General features: G+C 38.0%; 1 protein-coding gene across 1 annotated transcript in view; it reads left to right on the plus strand.

The window, feature by feature from the left end:
• Positions 1-299: 299 nt before the first annotated feature.
• TMPRSS11D (transmembrane serine protease 11D) overlaps positions 300-26,244 on the plus strand; it is a 52,758-nt gene continuing 26,813 nt past the window's right edge. Inside the window, exons 1-2 of the mRNA XM_065914133.1 lie at positions 300-307; positions 25,635-25,756. Of these exons, the coding sequence (XP_065770205.1) occupies positions 300-307; positions 25,635-25,756 (130 nt within the window). The remainder of the gene's footprint in view (positions 308-25,634; positions 25,757-26,244) is intronic.

Raw genomic sequence — 26,244 nt, forward strand, 5'->3', positions numbered from 1 at the left:
TTTCACGAAATATGTATCACCTGTTATGTTTAATTACAAGTTACCAGTATAAATAAAATTTTTACTGATTTGTAAGATTTCCTGTCTCTTTCTGATCCATTCCACAAGTCATATGATTGGTTCAAGTTGATTCCTTCAGACTTGTTTAACAAGTTAGGTTTTAATTGTGTGGAATTTCCTCCTTTGCTTCAGTTCTTTCATAGATCACATATAACATATGAGAGTCATTCATTTGAGTGGAAACCTCAGAGCAGTTGCATAGGCAGAAAAAAAGGACTTCTTCGTTATTAAGGATTAAGATGTATAGGTAAGTTCTGTTTTTGTTTTGAAATTTTGACTGTATCATAAAGCATATGAATACAGAAGCTTAAGAAATTTTGGTTGGCAGTTACTTCTAGTTATTTTTATCAAAACTTCATTGAAACTCTTATTAGTTAATGTTTAGGTAATATGCTTGATATTGTTTAAATAAGGTGCTTGGCTGCTTGACTGAATTTTTAACAAACTGAATAAATCTAAATAGGTGACTTAGTGTTATGAAAACATATATTTAAATAAGGAAGTGTTTTTGTTTTCTCATGTTTAACTTCTCAGAAAACTGATGTGTGGCTTTAAAATGTAATCAGAAAAAAATTCGTTTGTTGTTTTAAAGTTTTTAAGGGTTCTGTATTTTTGCGCCTGTCACAATATCACTTTAGCTATTAAATACAAAGTGAATTCTGAAGTCCTCTTGAAGAAAGCAAAAACTGTATTTGTCTACCTTTTATATACTATGATATCATTACTTTCAAGCAAGTTTTTGTTGATACTTAAGAAAAAATAGTATTTGCCTAGTTTTCTTTTCAGCTAATAGCTGTTTATCTTTATATACTTTCACGTTAAAAAGCAAAAAATTGTAGCACAATCCAGAGTCAGATAGTACAATTTCAAAATTATATAATTTGAAATGTTTGTGCTTGCATCTGTGACTATATTGTTCATTTTGTTTTCCCATGAACACAAAAATGTGTGATACAAATAAGTCATTTCAAAAGGGAAATAAATGAAGTATGGATAGTTGGCCAAGTCAAATGTAGTTGAGTTTATTTTAAATCTCCTGAACTTTAGGAAGGAGGAAATCCAATCAAAATTCAAAAATTTTTAATAAAATATATGTACAATTATATGCATTTAAATATATATATAAAACAATAAAAAATGGGTGGCAGGAACTTCCCTGGTGATCTAGTGGTTAAGATTCCATGCTCCCAGTGAAGCAGTTACAGATTTGATCCCTAGTTGGGGAACTAGGACCCCACATGGTGCAGCCTTAAAAAAATAAAAATGTGTAGCAGCCTAAGCTTTAAAAAATCAGTATTAATTAACAAGTAATAATATATGAAAATAATAAAAATAATTTCATATTCATACAAGGGATAGTATAAGAACCTATTAAACTAGGATAAAATCTATGAAATAGCATATATTGTATGCTCTCATTTATGTGAAAATGAATCACAAAATTGTATTCACTCATTGACTTACCTCTGAAAAACTATACATATGAAAATGTCTAATGAGAAATATAAAATATTAATCATGTTTGTTGTGTTACAGCGGTGAGCTTATGAATTACGTTTTCCCCATTGTTCCTAAACATTTTATAACAATGTGGGATTGCCCTAATAATCACAATACAATTTGAAATGATTTTACTGAAACATTTTTAATTTTGTGAAGAAATTCCTCTGATTAAAAAAAAAGTATCCTCATAAATAGCTAAATGTCTTTCAAAGGAAAATAAAAGGAAACTTGTAAACAATGCAAATAATGAAAGTGATGTACAATTTCAGAAAGCCTTGAATCAATCTAATTTCTAAACTGATCCATCCTTATACTCAATAAGACCCAAACTTTACAGTTACAAAAAACAAAAAAAACAACAAACAACAGCTCTTCTTCGGAACTTGGTTTCTATGCAGCATACTTTAAAATATTTTTTCTCTTAAAAATAAGCTGCATCTACAAATAATCAGTTTTTCCTTTTTTATTAACCTAAAAGTACGTAAGTAGAAATTAGTTTTGCTCATTGGTTGGCTGATTTTTATTGTAAGAAGATAATCAGTGTCACTATGCCAAATTGGTGAATTTTGAGAATAACTACCCTTGTTCATCAGTTTGAGGACCCATGACTAGGAAACAATGTCCCTGTCAACCTGAGTAAACAGAATTGTCAGTGGAAACAGGAAAGTTGTTATTCAAATGGCATGGCTAATTTAAAAACATCAAATTTTTATTTTGACAAGACATATGCCTGAGTTTAATGGTGGGAGGAATTAATTAAAACTTTCAGTTTCCTTTTACTGGAATATCCCCAACAGCATAAAGACACACCCTACTATCTTCAATTTAAAAAATAAATAAATAACTCAAGTTTCACTATTTTCCAGTTTCTCCATATGCTCAGAGGGAGCAATTGGGTAGGGGAAGGGGTATGAAAGTAATGTTTTTAGGTAATTCTAGGTCACTCTTAGGTAAAATAATCAGGTAATTTTTTGATACTTTTGGTTGACAATTCAGTTCAGTTCAGTTGCTCAGCTGTGTCCGACTCTTTGTGACCCCATGAACCGCAGCACGCCAGGCCTCCCTGTCCATCACCAACTCCCAGAGTCCACCCAAAGAAAAAGAAACGCAAAAAAGCAAAATGGCTATCTGAGGAGGCCTTACAAATAGCTGTGAAAAGACAGGAAGCGAAAAAGCAAAGGAGAAAAGGAAAGATATACCCATTTGAATGCAGAGTTCCAAAGAATAGCAAGGAGAGATAAGAAAGCCTTCCTCAGTGATCAATGCAAAGAAATAGAGGAAAACAATAGAATGGAAAAGACTAGAGATCTCTTCAAGAAAATCAGAGATACCAAGGGAACATTTCATGCAAAGATGGTTGACAATGAGGTCTCTTAAATGGTTTGTGTGTGTGTTAGTTGCTTAGTCATGTCCAACTCTCTGCAACCCCATAGACTGTAGCCCACAAGGCCCCTCTGTCCACGGGATTCTCCAGGCAAGAACACTGGAGTGGGTTGCCATTTCCTTCTCCAAAGGGAACTATAGAAAGAAAGAAAGTGAAGTCGTTCAGTGGTGTCCAACTCTTTGCGACCCCAGGGACTGCAGCCTACCAGGCTCCTCCATCCATGGAATTTTCCAGGCAAGACTATTGGAGTGGGTTGCCATTTCCTTCTCCTTAAATGGTTTGATTACTTGCATATAAACTCTAAGACCTCTTTTAAGTTGTCCTCTCCTAAAGTTTGCAAAGATGGTGTGTTTCTTTTTTTACCTACCTGTTCACTTCTCTCTGAAAAGGGAAATTCTATCAGGGGACCCAGGAATCTGGGCAGTGGAGTTATCGTGATATAATTATTATTCTTTTCAAATCCTTAAGTATCCCAGATTTCCTCAGGTCCTCTAAGAGAGTGTGTTTTCCACTGGATTACATGAAAAGTGTGAAATGAAGTTTGGAAAGTAGGATGAAGATTCAAATTTGGAATTTAGCATGTAGTTAAGGAACGATTAAGATAAATGAGAATATCTCAGCTCAGGAACAGACATGTCTTAGAAGGACTCCTCCCACCATAACAAATCTTATATCCATTTTCTCCCTTTTTGTTCATGCTCATGTTATAATTAACTAACCAGATAGATGTGTCAGTCAGTCAAAAGACATGGGGAAAAAAGCTATAACTGTCAGAAATACTTTCCAAATTCTGCCTGTTGATTCAATTCTGGTTTGTGAATTGCTATTTTAATTTTCAAAAACCATGCTTAAAATTGTAAACCATTAGGCAAAGGATATACTTCTCAGTAGAAATTAGGCAAGTAGATACCAACTTATCTTTACAGTAACAGAGCCCAAAATGGTGCTTTTAGAGTACAAGATACTATGCATAAGAGCCTCAAGCCACAAGCTGAAAGAGTTACCCAATGGGCCAGGCCAGAGTATTTAAACAAAAAGGAATTGTCAAAGGTGTGAAATATTGCTAAAAGTCTATGAGACATGTGTACCCCAAAGTTCATCGCAGCACTGTTTATAATAGCCAGGACATGGAAGCAACCTAGATGTCCATCGGCAGACGAATGGATAAGAAAGCTGTGGTACATATACACAATGGAATATTACTCAGCCATTAAAAAGAATGCATTTGAATCATTTCTAATGAGTTGGATGAAACTGGAGCCTATTATACAAAGTGAAGTAAGTCAGAAAGAAAAACACCAATACAGTATATTAACGCATATATATGGAATTGAGAAAGATAGTAACAATGACCCTATATGCAAGACAGCAAAACAGACACAGATATAAAGAACAGACTCTTGGACTCTATGGGAGAAGGCAACGATGGGATGATTTGAGAGAATAGCATCGAAACATGTATATTATCATATGTGAAACAGATCGCCAGTCCAGGTTCGATGCATGAGACAGGGTGCTCAGGGCTGGTGCACTGAGATGACCCTGAGGGATGGGATGGGGAGGGAGGTGGGAGGGGGGTTCAGGATGGGGAACACATGTATACCCATGGCTGATTCATGTCAATGTATGGCAAAAACCACTACAATATTGTAAAGTAATTAGCCTCCAATTAAAATAAATAAATAAAAACCTAAAAAAAAAAAGTCTGTATCTTATCTGCCCTTAGAATGTCATGAGAGCCTTAAAGCAAGGACAATTGGCCATTTTATAAATGTCCCCACTGTCTTACAGGGTGACATAATAAGTACTCGCTATCTATTGATTTTTTTTCCAACATTCATTCAATAAACATTCAGTTTAATGTTTCTGTCATGCATTCTGTGTAAGAGAGTGCCCACAATATCCTAGGTTGATTAATTAGTTAATTTAAAAGAGCACAGACAAAAAAAGTAAGAGACAACTCGATACCGCCACTTAATCTCTGTTTAGATCAGTTTACTCATCTGGATAACGGATAAAGTGGAGTAGGTATTCTCGCAGTTCCCTTCTATGGCTAACGTTCTGTGATACTGCAGAAGGTTATCACTCTTACAAAATGTCATTACAAAAAAAATAAAATAAAATAAAATGATACCTGCAGTTAAAGTTGGGTTTTACCTAAAAGAAGAATATAACATTTGCCATTTACTGAACGCAGGCCAGAGTTCTAGGTACTTTACAAACAGAACCCCCTTTAATTTTCACAACCCTTTGAGGCGTGTGATTGACCCTATTCTATGAATGAGGAGCTAAGGCTTAGAAAGATTTTTTTGTCACTAACCCATGGTCACATTGTGTCCGTCTGGATACAAAACTTGTGATTATCATTACTGTACTACATTATCTTTCTTTATTACTTGTAAAATAAAATAGAAAAAAACTGAGTAAACAGATCCATTTATCCAGGAGACAGAGAAGGATCTCTTAACGGCTCTTTATGCCCACGCTAGAAGTCTTAACAATGTTCAGGGCCTCACTTCCACCACCTAACCCACTTCTCACTGTACAGATACACTTAAACACAGACCATCAGAAACTTCAGGGGACACAGTGGAGAACTAACCGCAGTCAGTCCCTCCCCTCATGAATTTGATAGGCTGCACGCTGACAATGGGCCGAACATCAGACAACAATAACCCTAGTTGTGTTAACGCAGTTTTAACTTCTTTATCCTCACAACCTGGAGGTAGGTACCATTATTTCCTCTATTTTGCAGATAAGGTAATAAGGAGAAGTAAGGTAACTTCCCAGGTTCATGCAGCAAGTAGATAGCAAAAGTAGAACTCATGTAGTCCAGCTTCAGAGTCTATACTCTCAACTGTGGTTCCTCTCACAGAACTTAATCTACCAGGAGGGGAGGGAGGTGATGTGGGAATGGGGAGATAAGAAAAATGTAAGCAGACAGACATTCTTTAGGGAATAAAGTATTTGCAAAAATTTAGTGTGTAGTAGATGTGAGAGAATCTACCAAACAGAGTGGTCATGGAGTGAAAAGGAAGCATCTATGCGAAGCAGGGGAAAAGACAGAACACTGTGAAGGTGATCGGGAAACTCGCTGATTCTTCATTCAATGACAAAGGAGAAAACTCAAGTTCTTAGAAGTGATTTGCCTAATGTCAAGTAGCTTTGCTGATCTCTTCAACAGTGTTTTCCCTCACACTCTGTAAACTGCTTCCCAAGAAAAAAGATATATCTGCAGCATTTTTACTAAGTTCTGAGGAATATATTCTACTGTGTAGGTTTCAAAAAAGTTAGTACCATAGACCTTGGAACGCTGCTCATTTCATTTGACACAGAATCCTCCTGGGAAAATGATACAGAGAATCTCAATTTTTTTCCTCTGCTTCTTTAGAAAATCTGGGCAAGAAGCCACTAGGATTAAGTTCTGAAAGGTTTGAGTACAAGATGTTGTTTTAAAAAATATACTGATGCAACTAAATATTACGCAAGAGCATTTGAAACAACTAATCTTGGGTTTGGTCCATGATTCATTAAAAGCTACTTCTTTTCCCTATAAGAACAATTATCATGTACTGGATATAGTTAAATAGAACTAACCATGAAGAATACATATGAGGTTCTGACTTCAGTCTCCACTCTTTCCAAGTTATGGGTGATAACACTTAACTAGTAGTTCTGAGAGAATAGTTCAGTCAATTTCCAGATTCTCTATTCTATCATGCCCACTAACTTATTCCATCCAGCTTGTGCTGAAATGTCTTTCTTGCTTTAGAACCTACACTAATACATTTTTACTTAACTTGTACATTTCTTTTTTCTTTCTTCCACCCCATCATTCACTGTACCTCCTCTGTCCCCCGACAAGTAAACAATGTTAAAAATCTAGTATATATGTTTCCACACAAATTAAACCGGATTGTCTCATTGGCAATTGTTAGAATTTTTAAAATTTGGGTCTATAAAGAATAATAATCAAATCAAACATGGTAGGATAAACACATTTAGAGCACAAAAAAAATGCTTCCTTGTGCTTCTCCAGAGTGTGATATATCAAATTTCTCACCTCACTGGGACATGCTTTGTAGAAACAATGAAACCAGAAATATCCTGATGCTCTCAATTTGGTATTACAAATCATATCACATTGAGTTAGGAGTAAGAGCCCCTAAATACTACACTCATTTATTTCCTATAGAAAACAAACACATATCTGGTTTTATGTAAGGATCAGTATATTTGACAGAGCAGTAAATTAGGTTTTCAACATTTCATAATGATCTTATAGGAGGATTGTCTCCATTGTGCTTGGACTTTAGGAAACAGAGAAGAAACTAGGATGCCTTTACTAAAAATCACTCTTCTCTGCCTTGGAGCTATTCTGATCTAATTGTATCCAAAACCTTTGTTCCACAAAGTGTGGTCTTTGGATCAATAACATCAGCATCACCCTGGAACTTGCTAGAAATGCAGAATCTTGGGCCCAACCCCAGATTCACTATTTAAATTTGCATTTTAACAGGCAACTCATATATACATTGAAATATAAGTACCAAACAAACCAATTGAAACTAAACAGCTACAAGGCAGTTCCCCAAGTATTATTCAAAATGGAAAGAGAGTTACAGCAAGACATATTTCTGTGTATTTACATATGAATGAGCATGCTCTCCAAGCTGGGTATGCAGTAGCTCTCCCATCCCTTTCCTGCAGAAACACTGAGGGACTTAGGCAAGTCAGGACTCACAGAGAAACATTTTCTTAACTGAGTTCCTGTGCTCCTCAACATGTTAGGTATTTCAGAAATGTTTCTGCACTCAAATAAGCCTGGGGGACACTCTTATTTAGTCAGTTCAGGCTGCATAAGAAAGGAAGAAATGGGAGAATTGGGAAATGTGTAGAAAATGAATGGGGTTTTTTGGTCATTTAGCAGCTGGAATTTAAATATAAGTTTTTCTCTAGGACTTCTTACCTTTTTTTTTCTACCCTGACAAATAACAATAATATGTGTGACAGACTTCTGTAGATCTAACCAGGCTTATAAGCAATGCCCAATGCACTCCTTGTAATTCCACTCAAAAAATAAATAAAAGGAAAACACAAATGAGTGACAGCAATGTTATGGTGGAATTATGCTTTAAATTGTGTATAAATAATTTTAAAACTCTGATGCTTTAACTATTACTTGTAACGATTCACTTGCTATTGTTGCTGTTGTCATTAATGATAATGCACCACTGCATTCTAAGACCTACCTGAGAATTGCTTTGGAGGAAACGGCACTGAAACGAACTGAATGGGTTATTGAGTCCTTTTTTGTCTCTGTGAGTTCAAGTCCATCCTCAGTGTCAACCATTCTTTGAAAGTTTGGTAATTTTGTTATTGCAGTAAGTTGAGAATCATAAAAGATAAACAATTTTAACAGCTTTACTGAAATTTAACTATATATAATAAAGTTTACCAAAGTGTACAATTCAGTGGTTTCTAGTATACTTACAGGGTTATACAACCATCATCAAAATCAAATTTCAGAACATTTTCATCATCCTAATAGATAAGATTTAATTTTTTAAAAACTAATTTCAAACATACATTTTTAAAAGAGCATGTTGACAATAAAATATCACATGCTTGACATATATACACTACCATGTGTAAAACAGCTAGCTAGTAGGAAACTGCTATATAACATAATTTGTTCAGCTCGGTGCTCTATGATGACCTAGAGGGGCAGAAAGCGGGTATTGGAGGGAGGTGCCAGAGGGAAGGAACACATGTATACACATAGTTGATTCACTTTGTTGTATAGCACAAATGAACACACTATTCTAAAGCAATGATACCCCAATAAAAAATAAAATATCACATGCATATAGTATCATGAATATTTATTTGCAATTTGCAGAAAGATGGCAAAATAATGTTGGTGCCAATAAAGTTTAAATATTATCTTTAGGCTTCCTTTGTGGCTCAGCTGGTAAAGAATCTGCCAGCAATGCAGAAGACCTGGGTTCAATCCCTGGCTTCAGAGGATCCCCTGGAGAAGGGAAAGGCTACCCACTCCAGTATTCTGATCCAGAGAATTCCATGGACTGTATAGTCCACCAGGTCACAAAGAGTCAGACGTGGCTGGGCAACTTTCACTTCACTTTAGTTTAAAAAAAAAAAAATTTAAGGAAAGGAAATAAAAGGAAAGAATAAACAAAAAAGACAAAAATCTAGTTTTTAAAAACTAAATCTATATAGAAAAAAATACTATTTGGAGGAATATAGGCAAGCAAATCTTCAACTAAATAGTTACTTCTTGCTCTGAAACTACTTGGGCTCAATGACTCAGTCAGTAGCTACCTACACTTTCTAGAGATCAGATGGAGTTCTAACACGGGGAGCAGGGCCCTCTAGAATACATGCTAATCTTTCCCTAACATTAATCAGCCAAGAAGACAGGGAACCTGTGTCAGGACTTTCTCTGTTACATTGTCTGTGCTGAAACACCAGGGACATGCATTTCAACAGTGGTAGAGTCAAGAGAGCATGACTCCATGACTGTGGGTTTGGTGATTCCTAGAGAAATATTCTTAAAATATCGGCATCTCAAGTTCCGAAGTAGCTTACTGTTCTGTCGTTTCAGATCACTGAGGCAGGCTCACTTTTGCAGACCGTGTCCCTGTGTGCCACAGCGCCACTGTGCCTGTTTGCACACGGAAAAGGCTCCATCATCTCAGCTATGAGAGCAGACCTGCCTCTTGGGCAGCGTCCAGTTCCAGCAAGTTCTTCCCTTACAGAAGCACATATATTAAACTTAGCAGCACTGTGCTGAATCGCTCAGTCACGTCCCTCTCTTTGCGACTCTACAGACCAAAGCCCACCAGGCTCCTCTGTCCATGGGATTCTCCAGGCAAGAATACTGGAGTGGGTTTTCATTCCTCCTCCAGGGGATCTTCTAGACCCAGGGATCGAACCTGCATCTCTTATGTCTCTTGCATTGGCAGATGGGTTCCTTACCACCAGTGCCACCTAGGAGGCCAGAGTTTAGCAGAGCAGTAACTTTAAAAAAAAAAAAAAAAAAAAAAAAAGGCCTTTAAGTTAACTGACTCTGTCACTTGAAAAGTGAAAGTGAAAGTGAAGTCGCTCAGTCGTGTCCGACTCTTTGCGACCCCATGGACTGTAGCCTACCAGGTTCCTCTGTCCATGGGATTCTCCAGGCAAGAATACTAGAGTGGGTTGCCATTCCCTTCTCCAGGGGACCTTCCTGACCCAGGGATTGAACCCCGGTCTCCCGCATTGCAGGCAGATGCTTTAACCTCTGAGTCTCCAGGGAAGGGACTCTGTCACTTAGGAGTCATCAAATACCTTCTGTTAATAATTATACAAATCTAACTCTATTACTGAATATGGTGGTATATTCTGAGTAAAGGAAACCGGGCAAACTTTACTGATCTCAGTCCAGCAGCATCCCTCAAATCCTCCTCAGCGACCTACTCCATTAGACTAACCAGACTGTCTGCTTGAGAAAAATGAAGCATGAGTGGGACAATTCAGATAAATCATTTCCTTCCTTAGTCTAAATTAAGATAAATAGCAAACAAAGCTCAGAAACAAGCATCTGGAAATGCTTACTTTAAAATAATGGGAGCAAGGCTGTATTAGACCTCTGATTTGAAAAAGAAGAACTGACTTTCTTTGGATAAGTCTTCCACAGTCAAGAATTTATTCCCCTGAAAAGGTCTTTGAAACCAGCCTAATTTATGAACAAAGACTCTTGTTTTTGGTATATGTCACATTCTTTTATAGTTTTTTCAATATTAGAATCAGTTCCTGCTTCTAGTCAATGCCTTTCTTAAAAGATTTCTTGAATATGTTGAACACACAGAAACCAGAGTAATGGGGCCAGTCTCCTGAAAATAAAGACATTATTCATGAAAAGGAAGGTAGAAGGAAACGTGGGAAAGAAGGAAGGAAAAACCTGGAGAAGGAAGGAAAGAAAGAAGGAAAAAGTCCCACCTTTATGAAGCTTCTAAACCAAAACAACAAATAAGCAAATTTTCAGAATAGCAAATAAGAACAGTCTCAGCCTATAGCTGTGAACTGGTTGGGAAAATCTATCTACAATGAAATTATTACGATCTTGGTCTCATTATATCATGCCATAAGTAATAAATTCGCTATGAAGGGCCACTCCTACTCCATTAAGCCATCAATCAATTGTTTAAATCATCATACACCCAAGCACCCAGCATGAGTAGTCATTTATGTTGTTTCATTCGACTATTGTTGCCTCTTTAAAGCATAGGCTAAAAAATATATAAATAAATAAAGCATAGGCTAGTAAAAGAAGTACAGAAAACAATTTGTATTTCTTTTCTATTTGTAAGCCACAATAAAAGTTCATTTCTTCTGGGTCATGGTTTATTGCATTTTTAGCCTCACACATAGAAATTATTTCACTTAGGATAATGGTGCAATTACATGTATTTTGTTGTTGTTTTTTGTCACCAAATCAAGTCCAACTCTTTTGCAACACCATGAACTGTAGTCTGCCAGGCTCCTCTGTCCATGGGATTTCCCAGGCAAGAGTACTGGAGTGGGTTGCCATTTCCTTCCCAGGGGGATCTTCCTGACCAAGGAATGGAACCCATGTCTCCTACATTAGCAGGCAGATTCTTTACCCCTGAGCCCCTTGGGTTACCCTTACAAGTGTTTAGTAAGTATTAATTGATGGCTGCCTAAATTATACGTACACACTGATTTCATAACACCAGGTGCTTTTACTTATTATTGGATACCTAAGGCTGTGATAATAGAAAGCTCTTTATGACATCAAATTCATGTGTGTTTGCATATCTTCCTGGACATTTACATTGTAGTTTTTTTTTTTAAATCAAATTTAGTGAGGTGAGTTGGTTTCACACTCTCTTTTTCAGAGCTTTAAATTACTCTCTCTCAAAGTAGCTTCAAAAAGGTTACCTCCAGTCCCAATATCTTTTCCCAGGCTAATTACCTTTCCAGCTAACTGCTGGAAATTATCATACAGATACTATTAGTTACTAAAATTAAATATTATTAAAATATCCCAAAAAACCTCAAATTGCCTATTGATATAACTAGCATAACTAATTCCTAAGTTACTCAGGCTGAACTTTCAGTCTCATTGTGGGCTGCCACTCTTGCCTCTGGCACTGATTCCTCTATCAGGAAATGGTCCTAGTTTTCCATCTTCCATGCATCCCACAGTCTCTACAAGGTCCAAGGCCCATCCTATCCCATTCATGGATTAATGAGTTAGTCTCCCCAGTAAGACCTCCTGCCTCCCAACTCCCTCCCATTCAGCCCAACCAAGCCACCAGATTGGCCTTTCTACAATATTACTGTTTTGCTATAACTCATTTCAAAAGCCTGAGTGATGTTCTAAAGCAAAGACTCCAAATCTATCACACTTAATCTCTTCCATAATCTCGACTGATCTCATTTTTCTAGATTATTTTCCGTTTACTTTTCTATAAGTGCACCACATGGCCAAGTACTCTTCCCCAAGCATACTTTGTACTTTCTATCTCTTTTGTCTTTGTTTATTTGTCTGCTCAGATCTCCTGTTCACTCCATAAAGCAGAGCTCACATGCCACATGTTCTATGATGAGTGGAAACAATTCCTCCTTCCTCACCCAAAAGTTACTTCTCTGACCTCTCAATTTTCTATAGCATTTGGCATCCTTACATGCCACTATCACTCTAAAGTCATTGAAGGACTTTTTTGCATGTCCAGCAAAATAATAGGTATGTAAAATCAACACATATTTCTGAGTAAAGCAACTGATGACTATAGAAGAAGATGAGAAAATTAATATTAAATTTCTTCTACTACAGAAAGTACCTCAGTAGAGGTACTATGGACATACCTCAGTATGCCCATAGCTATGAACATGTCCCTTTCCATCAGTATAAGGCATATGTGTGATAACATCCAGGTGTCAGTTGGAAGATACTGAAGTTCCATGAAAAGCATTATAACAGACGTGTAGACACGGGAGGGAAAAGGAGGGTGGGATGAATTGAGAGGTTAGAATTGACATATAGAGAGCTTGTGTGCATGCTAAGTCACTTCAGTTGTGTTCAACTCTTTGCGACCCTATGGACTGTAGCCAGCGAGGCTCCTCTGTCCATGGGGATTCTCCAGGCAAGAATACTGGAGTGGGTTGCCATGCCCTCCTCCAGGGGATCTTCCCCACCCAGGGATCAAACCCAGGGCTCCCGTGGCTCTTGCATGGCAGGCACATTCTTTACCACTGAGCCAACTGGGAAAGCCCTGTGTAAACGGATAGCTAGTGGGAACGTGTTATACACACAGGGAGCTCGGCTTGGTGCTCTGTAAGGAGCCTGAGCTCCAGGACACAGCCTGAGTCCTAGGAAAGGAAGAACTTGACTAGCCTATGAAGTGACTGAACCCATAGTTTTGACTTCCCTGGCAGTAGGTTCTCCTGAGCCATCATCTAATTCAACCATCTCCCAATTCAACTACAATATACACGCCAACATACACACAAGCTTACATCCATACCTATTAGCCATTTGTCTGTACCAATCTGCAAACTTTACAAGAGAAAAATGAATCCTAGGTGGGCATTTCCCACAAGCAGCAGATTCCAAATCTTTGATACATCATTTCTGCTCTGTTGTATACAGCTATACAGCTTGTATAATGCACAAAAATGCTGGTTCAGGGGGAGACTGGAAGTCAAGATTGTGCCTATGCTCCTTGCCAAGCTCTCTGGCTCAGACCAGAGCTGTACGTAGCCCAAGGAACACCTTATGTCTGTTTCCCAGAGAAGCTGCTTTTTCCCTAATTTTCACAAAAACGTTGTACAGGTTTGCTCAGGTACCACTTGCCCAGTCTCTGTTTACTCAACTGATATTAGTTCAGTTGCTCAGTCGTGTCCGACTCTTTGTGACCCCATGGACTGCAGCATGCCAGGCCTCCCTGTCCATCACCAACTCCTGGAGCTTACTCAAACTCAGGTCCATTGAGTCAGTGATGCCCTCCATCCATCTCATCCTCTGTCGTCCCCTTCTCCTCCCACCTTCAATCTTTCCCAGCATCAGGGTCTTTTCCAATGAGTCAGTTCTTTGCATCAGCTGGCCAAAGTATTGGAGTTTCAGCTTCAGCATCAGTCCTCCCCATGAATATTCAGGACTGATTTCCTTTAGGATGGACTGGTTGGATCTCCCTGCAGTCCAAGAGACTCTCAAGAATCTTCTCCAACACCACAGTTCAAAAGCATCAATTCTTTGGTGCTCAGCTTTCTTTATAGTCCAACTTTCACATCCATACATGACTACTGGAAAAACCGTAGCTTTGACTAGACAGACTGATGGCAAAGTAATGTCTCTGCTTTTTAATATGCTGTCTAGGTTGGTCATAGCTTTTCTTCCAAGGAGCAAGTGTCTTTTAATTTCACGGCTGCAGTCACCATCTGCAGTGATTCTGGAACCCAAGAAAAGAAAGTCTGGCACTGTTTCCATTGTTTCCCCATCTATTTGCCATGAAGTGATGGGACCAGATGCCATGATCTTAGTTTTCTGAATGCTGAGTTTTAAGCCAACTTTTTCACTCTCTTCTTTCACTTTCATCAAGAGGCTCTTTAGTTCTTCACTTTCTGCCATAAGGGTGGTGTCATCTGCATATATGAGGTTATTGATATTTCTCCCAGCAATCTTGATTCCAGCTTGTGCTTCATCCAGCCTGGCATTTTGCATGATGTATTCTGCATATAAGTTAAATAAGCAGGGTAACAATATGTGATTTATATCCTCAATGAATATAAACTTATTTAATTGTTACCCAAGATTAAGTTGGAAAATAAACCATTGAATTAAAAGAAAGTCATGCAGTGCATTCCAAAGGTATATGCACATAAAGTCTCATGGATATGTGATTCAAAGATAGGAATCTTACCTTCCATATGAACCCAGTGTTTTAAGAATGCATCATGGTTTTTGTTTTTTTTTTTTTTTTTTCATTTATTTTTATTAGTTGGAAGCTAATTACTTTACAATATTGTAGTAGTTTTTGTCATACATTGACATGAATCAGCCATGGATTTACATGTTTTCCCCATCCCGATCCCCCCTCCCATCTCCCTCTCCACCCAATTCCTCTGGGTCTTCCCAGTGCACCAGGCCTGAGCACTTGTCTCATGCATCCAGCCTGGGCTGGTGATCTGTTTCACCCTAGATAATATACATGTTTCGATGCTGTTCTCTCAAAACATCCCACCCTCGCCTTCTCCCACAGAGTCCAAAAGTCTGTTCTGTACATCTGTGTCTCTTTTTCTGTTTTGCATATAGGGTTATCGTTACCATCTTTCTAAATTCCATATATATGCGTTAATATACTGTATTGGTCTTTATCTTTCTGGCTTACCTCACTCTGTATAATGGGCTCCAGTTTCATCCATCTCATTAGAACTGATTCAAATGAATTCTTTTTAACGGCTGAGTAATATTCTATGGTGTATATGTACCACAGCTTCCTTATCCATTCGTCTGCTGATGGGCATCTAGGTTGCTTCTATGTCCTGGCTATTATAAATAGTGCTGTGATGAATATTGGGGTGCACGTGTCTCATGTTTTAATAAAGCAAATATATCAAAGAAATCTTAAAACTAGAGCCCCAACTCTACCATCATCCAGTTGTGCAATCTTGAATAATTCTGTGTCTCTCTTTTCTTTTAGAGCACAACTAAAGCTATCAAGAACAACAACAAAAAAATTTTTTAAACACTTAAGAAATTAATAAAAGTGTTTGGCTAGATCAGTGATTTGTTAGAAATAGGAAAGGGTCCTTTTCCCACAACTCAAAATCAAACAAAGAAGCTATTCCATTTTCATCTGTTTTAATCATTAAGCTTTCAAGTTTTTTAAGACCTTGTTTGAACAAAGCCTTCCTCAACTTAAAATATTAAATCATTGAATTGGATAGTCTCTAATGTCTGCCTCATGACAACCATCGAGATTTAATGAACGGGACTAAAATAGAAAAAGCCCCTCTTCTTTGGAACTATTTCTCATACTCTGCATAACTCCAACCTATTAACACGCACACTCAAATAACTGTCTTTGTATATCCTATAAGGGCTATAGAAATATTTTGAACTTTCTGTTTCTTAGTACCAACAAGGTAGTAAATGTGATAGAAATTAATAACAACATAATAATTAACAGAAAACTTCTTTCCATATGAAGTGGTCATTTTGTAGTTTGAGCTTGACAGATCTGGGTTTGCATTCCAGCCCTCTTACTAGCTGACTAACTAAGCTTCTATTCTATTATCTGTAAACTAGAGAACCTGGTGTGCTGCAGTCCATGGGGTTTCAAAGAGTCAGACATGACTGAGCACCTGAACAAGGGTTTTTAACAGAGATTAAATTAAATGATGTTGAAAAGTTCAGCCAGTACCTTGTAAGCACTCAATAGATGGCAGAGATTATTCTCTGAACTGTATTTTTTTTTTTTAGTATTTAAAATAAGAATGCACAGACTACAGTGTTAAAGTCCTTCCAAAAAATAGTAAAATTATTTTTTAAATCCCTCTTTGCAGTCATTCATCAATTTTTCTATTGCAATGCCCGATGTGGACTCACTCTATAATATGTATTGTATATGAATGAGGCATATCCTGGCAGAAAAGATGCATCTCTACCTTTCATGAGTTACTTCAAGGGTTACCAACCCCCCGGGCACAGACTGGTACTAGTATGTGACCTGTTAGGAACTAGACCGCACAGCGGAGGGTCAGCAGTGGGTGAGCAAGCGAGGCTTCATCTGTATTTACAGCCACCCCCCATCACTCGCATTACTGCCTGAACTTTGCCGCCTGTCAGATCAGTGGCAGCATCAGATCCTTATAAGAGTGTGAAAGAAAGTAAACCCTAACCCAGAAGTCAAGGCACAATATACTGAGATTGCCACAAAATAGAAATAAAGTACATAAAAATTGTAATGTACTTGAATCATCCCAAAACCTCCCTCCACCCCCGCCCCGCCATTTGTGGAAAAATTGCCTTCCAAAAAACTGGTTCCTGGTAAAAGAAAGCTTGGGCATTGCTGAGTTACAGCATCCTGGATGCAGGCACATGAAGGGATAAGGATTGTAGTAGAGAAATTCATTGAGCATTATGAGATCAGATGAGGGGCAGCAAGAGGAGAAAAGGGTAACTATGTGGTGGGAAATGAAAGATGCTTGAATTATTTTAGGATAAAATGAGAACTATACATATACGACATTCTCCAGGCAAAAGACATCACATGCAGAAGTGACTGTGATATTTGATCTGGATGAGGTCAGGTGGGCAGGTGAGGATGTGACAGAAGATAAAGTTGCAGAGGTTGGCCTTAAATGCCATGGATGGTTTGAATGCCATTTGAGGATTTTTGATGAGCTGTAGATAAATTTAAAATGAGGTATTATTGGAAGGGAAGATATCAGACCCTAAGATTCACATTTTTTTAAAGCACTTGAAGGATTTTAAAGGGTTGATTGGAAAGAGGCAAAAATCCTGAATTCAGTCTGGATTCCTCTTTTTCCCACATCTCATAAGTGAATCATCAGCAAATTCTCTAAGGCCTAAATTCAAAATATATATAGATTCTGACGACTTTTTACCATCTCCACTTCTACCACCCTTTTCTAAACTACCATCGTCTCTCACTCTAGTTATTTAGTGAACTCCTAAGAGGTCTCCCTGGAGGAGGAAATGGCAACCCACTCCAGTATTCTTGCCTGGAGAATCCCATGGACAGAGGAGCCTGGCAGGCTGCAGTTCACGGGGTCACAAAGACTCACAATTGAAGAGCACGCATGCAAGAGGTCTCCCTCTCCATCCCAGGCCCACTACTCCTCATGAAGTACCCAGAGTGGGAACCTATTAAATAAATAGATCTGATGTCATGCCTTTGCTCAAAACCCTCAAAGACCCTGTCTCACTCAGAATAAACATCAAAGTCCTTAAGTGCAAAACCCTAAATGATTTTCCCCCAACCACTGACTCCCTGCTCCTTATCTTTCTGACCTTGTTTTCTTTCAATGTCCCCCACTCCTGACTGTCTCACTCCACTCCAGTTCAGTTGCCTCTCTTAATGGTCCTCAAATTTACCCTGTGAATTCCTGACTCAGGGCCTTCAATCTGCTGTTCCTCCACCTAAATAATTCTCCCCCTGATATCTTCAAGACTTGCTCACTCATCTCCTTCTGATCTTGACTCAAACGTCAACTCCTCAGCAAGGCCTTTCCTGGTCACTCTATTTAAGTTTTCAGCATCCCATATATATTCCCTTTCTCATCTCTTTGCTTTTATTTTTCCTTTATTTTATTTATCTTACTCATTTCTCTCCTCTCACTATTAGGACTGCTATGATTGTTTCTTTTCATTGTATTTCCAGCAATTAAATTTTGCCTAGACCATTGCAGGCACTCACCAAATGTCTCTTAATTAGGTAATGGAAGAAAGGAGACCAGTTAACAGGCATTTCACATAATACAAGATGATAACATCAAGAATTAAGAGAGAGGGAATGAACAGAAAGATTTAGGCAATAGGATATACACCATTCAATGACCTCTCAAAAGTGGAAAATTATCAAGAGGGGGCAGGTACAACTAAATCTTGGGTCTTTAATTTATGGTACCAGAAAGATGGTAGGGACATTCCCAATATTAGAAATAGTAGGGAGGAGAAAAAATCTGGAGAAAAAGATAGCAAGTTCAGTTTTGAACTGAACTGTTATAGTTAAGGAGGCTGTAAAACATCCATAAGATGTCCGATGCACAGCTGGAAATAATGGTGTGGAGCTCAGAGACTGAGATCTGAGGGGGAAGATCTATCTCAGAAAGTATTACCTTATTAGATGCTACCTGAAACCAGGGTGTAGGATGGGATCAGCAAGGAAGAATATATATCATGAAATAACAATCATGGACTAAATATTTATATCTTACCTGAAATCTTATTCAAAGAGACACAAAACTGTCTAAAAGTCCTCTACAGACATACTATGTATATCTGAATTTGTAATTACCTTTCCCTGTTTTCCTCTGTTCTTACAAATAATGGAAAGCCATTGCCAACTGACTCTATTAATCAACAACCATATATTGGTTTTAACTATGTGTCAATGGACAAAATTAACTAGTATTCTTACATAAATCTGATATATTAATCTAAGGTGTACTCTCAAATAAAACCAACAATTATTTTATTGCACATATACTATGTATAAGAACAAAACTCTAGCACTCAATTTAATAAAAACTAAAAACTCAATAGATGTTGATTCTCTTTGCTTCCTCCAAGTGATATCAGGAAAGATAAGAGTCCCAAAGCTTTTCTGTCTCTTGAAGCGTGAGGGAGGAAGTGTACGTCAGAGGAAGTCCATGTTCTTACATTCTAACCGCCCTTTCTATTTCCAGTTTCTGTCACTCCTGAGAAATTATGAGTTATTTATGTTTCTCTGGGCCTCAGTTTTCCTGTCTTCCAAACGGGGGTCATAATATCCACCTTATAAGACTATTATGAAGATTGGCAATAAACATGTATAAAGTCTGCCGCTTAGGTTCTCATAAGAGCATAGAATATATTTTTCAACATTCTTGTAATTTTCCAAGTCAATGAGAGAAAGAAGGAGGCGGAAGCTGGTTAAACATGTCACAACTATGTATTTGTTTTGCTGTTTAAACACAAGCACTAAAAACTTCACTGATTAAGATCCTGCTTTAAAAGCAAAATATTTACTTGCAGATTTCCACTGCACATGAGTCAAAATTCAGACAGTGTTAGCAAACTTATTTTCTCTAAGAATTTGCAAAGCAAACATTGGACACAATTTAGTATGTGTTGTCATAAGCTTTATAATCAGCCACATACAGAGGTTCAATGACAAGTTGAACCTGTAGCAAGAGAGCAGATACCAACAAGAGAACAGATACTTCTTTAGTTGTTTCTACAAAGTGGAACAACACATTGTTATGTAATTAAATACAGCTTGTGAGATTAAGCTAATTTGAGGTCCACACCCTTTGTTTATTGAGTCATATGTCTCATGGTGCTTTTCAGCCACTGAGTTTTAAGATGTTTTCCATGAACTGAAGCAAAGTTGCCTCGAAAACCATTCCCATGAGAGGCTCATCCAAGCTAAAGCATGTGCTGACTCTAGCCTTCGGTTTGGGAGTTTGTTTGGGTTGTTTTTGTTGTTGTTGTTTCAGCTTCCAACTTAAGCTTAGTTCTTAGAAATTTCTCACTCTACACTAATAAATCTTGACACTTCTACTCATCTCTGGAAATACAGTTGGTTCCTGGTAGTTGAAGTGACACTTTGGGATGGCTTGCTTCCAGCTCTTCTTTTGGTTCTACCCTGCCAAGCACCCACTGACAATTCGCTGAACTTGCAAATGTCAAACAGTGTGCAACTGTGACCACAGCAAGACCACAAAGAAACAGAAGAGTAAATTGAGGCTTAAAATGTCAGCAAATATCAATGTACCAATTTTATCCTACTCAGAAAATGACTACAGTTCAGTTCAGTTCAGTTGCTCAGTTGTGTCTGACTCTGTGACCCCATGGGTTGCAGCACGCCAGGCCTCCCTGTCCATCACCAACTCCCAGAGTTTACTCAAACTCATGTCCATTGAGTCAGTGATGCTATCCAACCATCTCATTGTCTGTCATCCCATTCTCCTCCTGCCTTCTATCTTTCCCAGCATACAGTTAGTGATTCCCAGATGTTGGACCAGTGTTAGTGAAAGTCAGTTTTCACTAGCATAGCAAAATTAATAAGAGCAATGTAATAAAAAGACATCATTAAGCTAAGGCTAAATTATTCATCTTTTTTGTTATTCTGAGATTATGTTATTCTTATTTTCATGAATTTAGACGCCCTTTTATTAAACAATAATATTTCAGCTGGTCAATTTTTATAATGTTTAATGTGTTTATTCAACAAAAAAGTCAGCAAGTCTATGGCAACCTCCAATAATCTTCTGAAATGATGTGCTTAGCCATTCAGTCATGTTCGCCTTTTGCAACCCCATGGACTGCAGCCCGCCAGGCTCCTCTGTTCACGGGGATTCTCCATGCAACAATACCGGAGTGGGTTGCCATGCCCTCCTCCAGGGGAATTTCCCAATCCAAGGAAAAACCCAGACCTGAGAAACCCAGGTCTCTCACATTGTGGGTGGATTCTTTACCATCTGAGCCACCAGGGAAGCCCAAGAATACTGGAATGGGTAGCCTATCCCTTCTCCAGAAGAACTTCCTAACCCAGAAATCAAACCAGGGTCTCCCGCATTGCAGGCAGATTCTTTACCAGCTGAGCCACCAGGGAATTCCTCTGAAATGATACTGGTCCCATATCCAAAGCCTGCAATGTACAGGTGATACAAGGTAAAACACCAGGAGATGCCCCTGCATCAGTGTGAGTTGTGTAAAACCCAAACACCAGGCAACCCTGCTGTGAAACCTACACTCTGACAGTCACTGACTCTCAGATCATCCCCTTCCCATATACACCAGAACGTTAGCAAAACAAATAGAAAGAAATGGAAGTCTGACTGTGTTCTGGCAAAATGTAACTGCTTTTCAGTTCTGCTAAGGCTTTTAAAACTGAAACACACCAAAGAGTTAACATATACAACAAATATTTGTAAATATCTTAAATCCTAGGTGGTCCTAGTAGTAAAGAACCTGCCTGCCAAAGCAGGTAGACATAAGAGATGTGGGTTTGCTCCCTGGTCGCTCCCTGGGTCAGGAAGATCTCCTGGAAGAGAGCATGGCAAACCATTCCAGTATCCTTGCCTGGAGAATCCCATGGACAAAGGAGTGAAAAGTCAGACATGACTGAAGTGACCTGGCATGCTTGCATGCACCACCTATATATGCCAAGTAGCCTACAAAGTGTGAGAAACATATGCATGAATACCAACTTTATCTTCAAAGTTCTCACAGCCTAGTAGATAACATATTTAGTAGAAATATCTACTTTATACACTTTACATAGCCTCTAAAACATAACTTCATTGATATTCAAAACAGCCTTATGAAGCAAGTATTAGTCCCATTTTTCAGATGAAGAAAATCTCAAATAAATGACAATATGATCTCCAAGCAAACGGGGATAAAATAGGAATTCATACACAGTAGTTCTGGTAACCTTCCCAGTGTGTGTGTGTGGTGGCAAAGGAGACAGTGAGGAAGTACTTGGATTATATGCCTAATATAATCCTAGAAATCAGATACTACAATCCAGAAACCAGATATTGTGTTAGTACAAATCTATTGGCTTACTCCTTGGAAGGAAAGTTATGACCAACCTGGATAGCATATTAAAAAGAAGAGACATTACATTGCCAACAAAGGTTCAACTAGTCAAGGCTATGGATTTTTCAGTGGTCATGTATGGCAGGCGAGAATTCTACCACTGAACCACCCATGAAGTGGTCATGTATGAATGTGAGAGTTGGACTGTGAAGAAAGCTGAGCACCGAAGAATTGATGCTTTTTTTTTTTCTTTTTTTTATTAGTTGGAGGCTAATCACTTCACAACACTTCAGTGGGTTTTGTCATACATTGATATGAATCAGCCATGGAGTTACATGTATTCCCCATCCCAATCCCCCCTCCCACCTCCCTCTCCACCCGATTCCTCTGGGTCTTCCCAGTGCACCAGGTCCCGAGCACTTGTCTCATGCATCCCACCTGGGTTGGTGATCTGTTTCACCATAGATAATATACATGCTGTTCTTTCGAAACATCCCACCCTCGCCTTCTCCCACAGAGTTCAAAAGTCTGTTCTGTACTTCTGTGTCTCTTTTTCTGTTTTGCATATAGGGTTATCGTTACCATCTTTCTAAATTCCATATATATGTGTTAGTATGCTGTATTGGTCTTTATCTTTCTGGCTTACTTCACTCTGTATAATGGGCTCCAGTTTCATCCATCTCATTAGAACTGATTCAAATGAATTCTTTTTAATGGCTGAGTAATATTACATGGTGTATATGTACCACAGCTTCCTTATCCATTCATCTGCTGATGGGCATCTAGGTTGCTTCCATGTCCTGGCTATTATAAACAGTGCTGCGATGAACATTGGGGTGCACGTGTCTCTTTCAGATCTGGATTCCTCAGTGTGTATGCCCAGTAGTGGTATTGCTGGGGCATATGGCAGCTCTATTTCATTTTTTAAGAAATCTCCACACTGTTTTCCATAGTGGCTGTACTAGTTTGCATTCCCACCAACAGTGTAAGAGGGTTCCCTTTTCTCCACACCCTTTCCAGCATTTATTGCTTGTAGACTTTTGGATAGCAGCCATCCTGACTGGCGTGTAATGGTACCTCATTGTGGTTTTGATTTGCATTTCCCTGATAATGAGTGATGTTGAGCATCTTTTCATGTGTTTGTTAGCCATCTGTATGTCTTCTTTGGAGAAATGTCTGTTTAGTTCTTTGGCCCATTTTTTGATTGGGTCATTTATTTTTCTGGAATTGAGCTTCAGGAGTTCCTTGTATATTTTTGAGATTAATCCTTTGTCTGTTTCTTCATTTGCTATTATTTTCTCCCAATCTGAGGGCTGTCTTTTCACCTTACTTATAGTTTCCTTTGTAGTGCAAAAGCTTTTAAGTTTCATTAGGTCCCATTTGTTTAGTTTTGCTTTTATTTCCAATATTCTGGGAGGTGGGTCATAGAGGATCTTGCTGTGATTTATGTCAGAGAGTGTTTTGCCTATGTTCTCCTCTAGGAGTTTTATAGTTTCTGGTCTTACATTTAGATCTTTAATCCATTTTGAGTTTATTTTTGTGTATGGTGTTAGAAAGTGTTCAAGTTTCATTCTTTTACAAGTGGTTGACCAGTTTTCCCAGCACCACTTGTTAAAGAGGTTGTCTTTTTTCCACTGTATATCCTTGCCCCCTTTGTCAAAGATAAGGTGTCCATAGGTTCGTGGATTTATCTCTGGGCTTTCTATTCTGTTCCATTGATCTATATTTCTGTCTTTGTGCCAGTACCATACTGTCTTGATGACTGTGGCTTTGTAGTAGAGTCTGAAGTCAGGCAGGTTGATTCCTCCAGTTCCATTCTTCTTTCTCAAGATTACTTTGGCTATTTGAGGTTTTTTGTATTTCCATACAAATTGTGAAATTATTTGTTCTAGTTCTGTGAAAAATACCATTGGTAGCTTGATAGGGATTGCATTGAATCTATAGATTGCTTTGGGTAGAATAGCCATTTTGACAATATTGATTCTTCCAACCCATGAACACGGTATGTTTCTCCATCTGTTTGTGTCCTCTTTGATTTCTTTCATCAGTGTTTTATAGTTTTCTATGTATAGGTCTTTTGTTTCTTTAGGTAGACATACTCCTAAGTATTTTATTCTTTTTGTTGCAATGGTGAATGGTATTGTTTCCTTAATTTCTCTTTCTGTTTTTTCATTGTTAGTATATAGGAATGCAAGGGATTTCTGTGTGTTAATTTTATATCCTGCAACTTTACTATATTCATTGATTAGCTCTAGTAATTTTCTGGAAGAGTCTTTAGGGTTTTCTATGTAGATGATCATGTCATCTGCAAACAGTGAGAGTTTCACTTCTTCATGCTTTTGAACTGTTGTGTTGAAAAAGACTCTTGAGAGTCCCTTGGACTGCAAGGAGATTCAACCAGTCCATCCTAAAGGAGATCAGTCCTGGGTGTTCATTGGAAGGACTGATGCTGAAGCTGAAACTCCAATACTTTGGCCACCTCATGCGAAGAGTTGACTCACTGGAAAAGACCCTGATGCTGAGAGGGATTGTGGGCAGGAGGAGAAGGGGATGACAGAGGGTGAGATGGCTGGATGGCATCACCAACTCAATGGACATGAGTTTGAGTAAACTCCAGGAGTTGGTTATGGACAGGGAGGCCTGGTGTGCTGCGATTCATGGGGTCACAAAGAGTCCAACACCACTAAGTGAGTGAACTGAACTGATTGGCTTACACTGCTATTGATAAACTCATAGGTGAACAAAATCACACAAATCCTCTGCTGCTAGTACAGTTCTAATTAATTATAAGTGCTTGTTACTCTCCTGGATCTCAGCTCTCAGCCCCTAGCCATATCCTCATTTTAATAATATAGAGGCTATTACTGTGAGAAATGCTACTATTCTGACTCCCTCTGCCCCTCTCCCCACCAAAAATGATCTCTCTTCAGCATATCCCTGGGGACGGTGCCCAGGTAAGGGAGCTTACTACAGTAGTGTCCAACAAGGGTCTTAGAAGTTTTAGTAAAACAGAAAAGCGTTGTTATTCTTGAGAAACTTACTATCAGAAGAAGAAAAGGCAGTTGTAAACCATAAATCATATTTTCTTATTCTTCTATTAAACTACCTAAATATCAACATTGTAGTGCTTAAAAAATGGTAAGAAATATCATTAAAGAGAGTGTTCAGTTTGATTTCATTTCAGAATCATATTCCTATTTATATGGTGGAAACCAACATGATATTGTAAAGCAATTATCCTCCAAACAAGTAAATAAACAAAAAAAAGAACCAATCAATTTTCTATAATAGAGCCATGAGCAACCTAAGAGACTTCAGCAGTGTTGAAATGATGGCTTCTCTGAGTGAAATGAATGGGCTTTGATCTTTCCCCCTTGTTCTAAGGCCAGCACGAGTGGCATCAACCTCAAGATCCCTGAATCCATACGTAGTATTTTTTGTTGTCGTCGCAGTGGTGGCAATCCTGGCAGTGATCATAGGTCTACTTGTCTACTTTTTAGCTTTTGGTAAGTACCGAAAGATTGGAAATACCACTTCTCAGATGAATTCACTAAATATACTTTCAGATTCAAAGTTTGGCCTTCTCTCTTTTATTACCACTTTTTTTTAAAATACATTTTATTTATATACCTCTAAATATATTCCCATGTTTATATTCTCTATAATTCAGTATTTTTTCCTCTTCTAGTTTTATTTATTTATTTATTTATTTATTTATTTATTTTGGTCTTTTTTAGTATACCAAACAATATTATTACCCAAGCAAGGATTATTCTAGCCGACAAAAAAGACAATATTTATCCGATGCTAGAGTTCACTTGTTTTGTTTTTCATTAATCCTATAATTTCTTTCTTTATTTAAAATATTGCAAAGGACCTTAAGTTTCAAAATCTAAAAGTTGGATGTACCTAAATATCATTAATTCATGATCTGTGTCCTGAAAACAATCTCAGGAGCAGGACAGTTATGATAGGAGATGAATTTGCAGTTAAG

The sequence above is a fragment of the Muntiacus reevesi genome, chromosome 22 (assembly GCF_963930625.1).
Source record: "Muntiacus reevesi chromosome 22, mMunRee1.1, whole genome shotgun sequence".
In the NCBI taxonomy this organism is placed as follows: domain Eukaryota; kingdom Metazoa; phylum Chordata; class Mammalia; order Artiodactyla; family Cervidae; genus Muntiacus; species Muntiacus reevesi.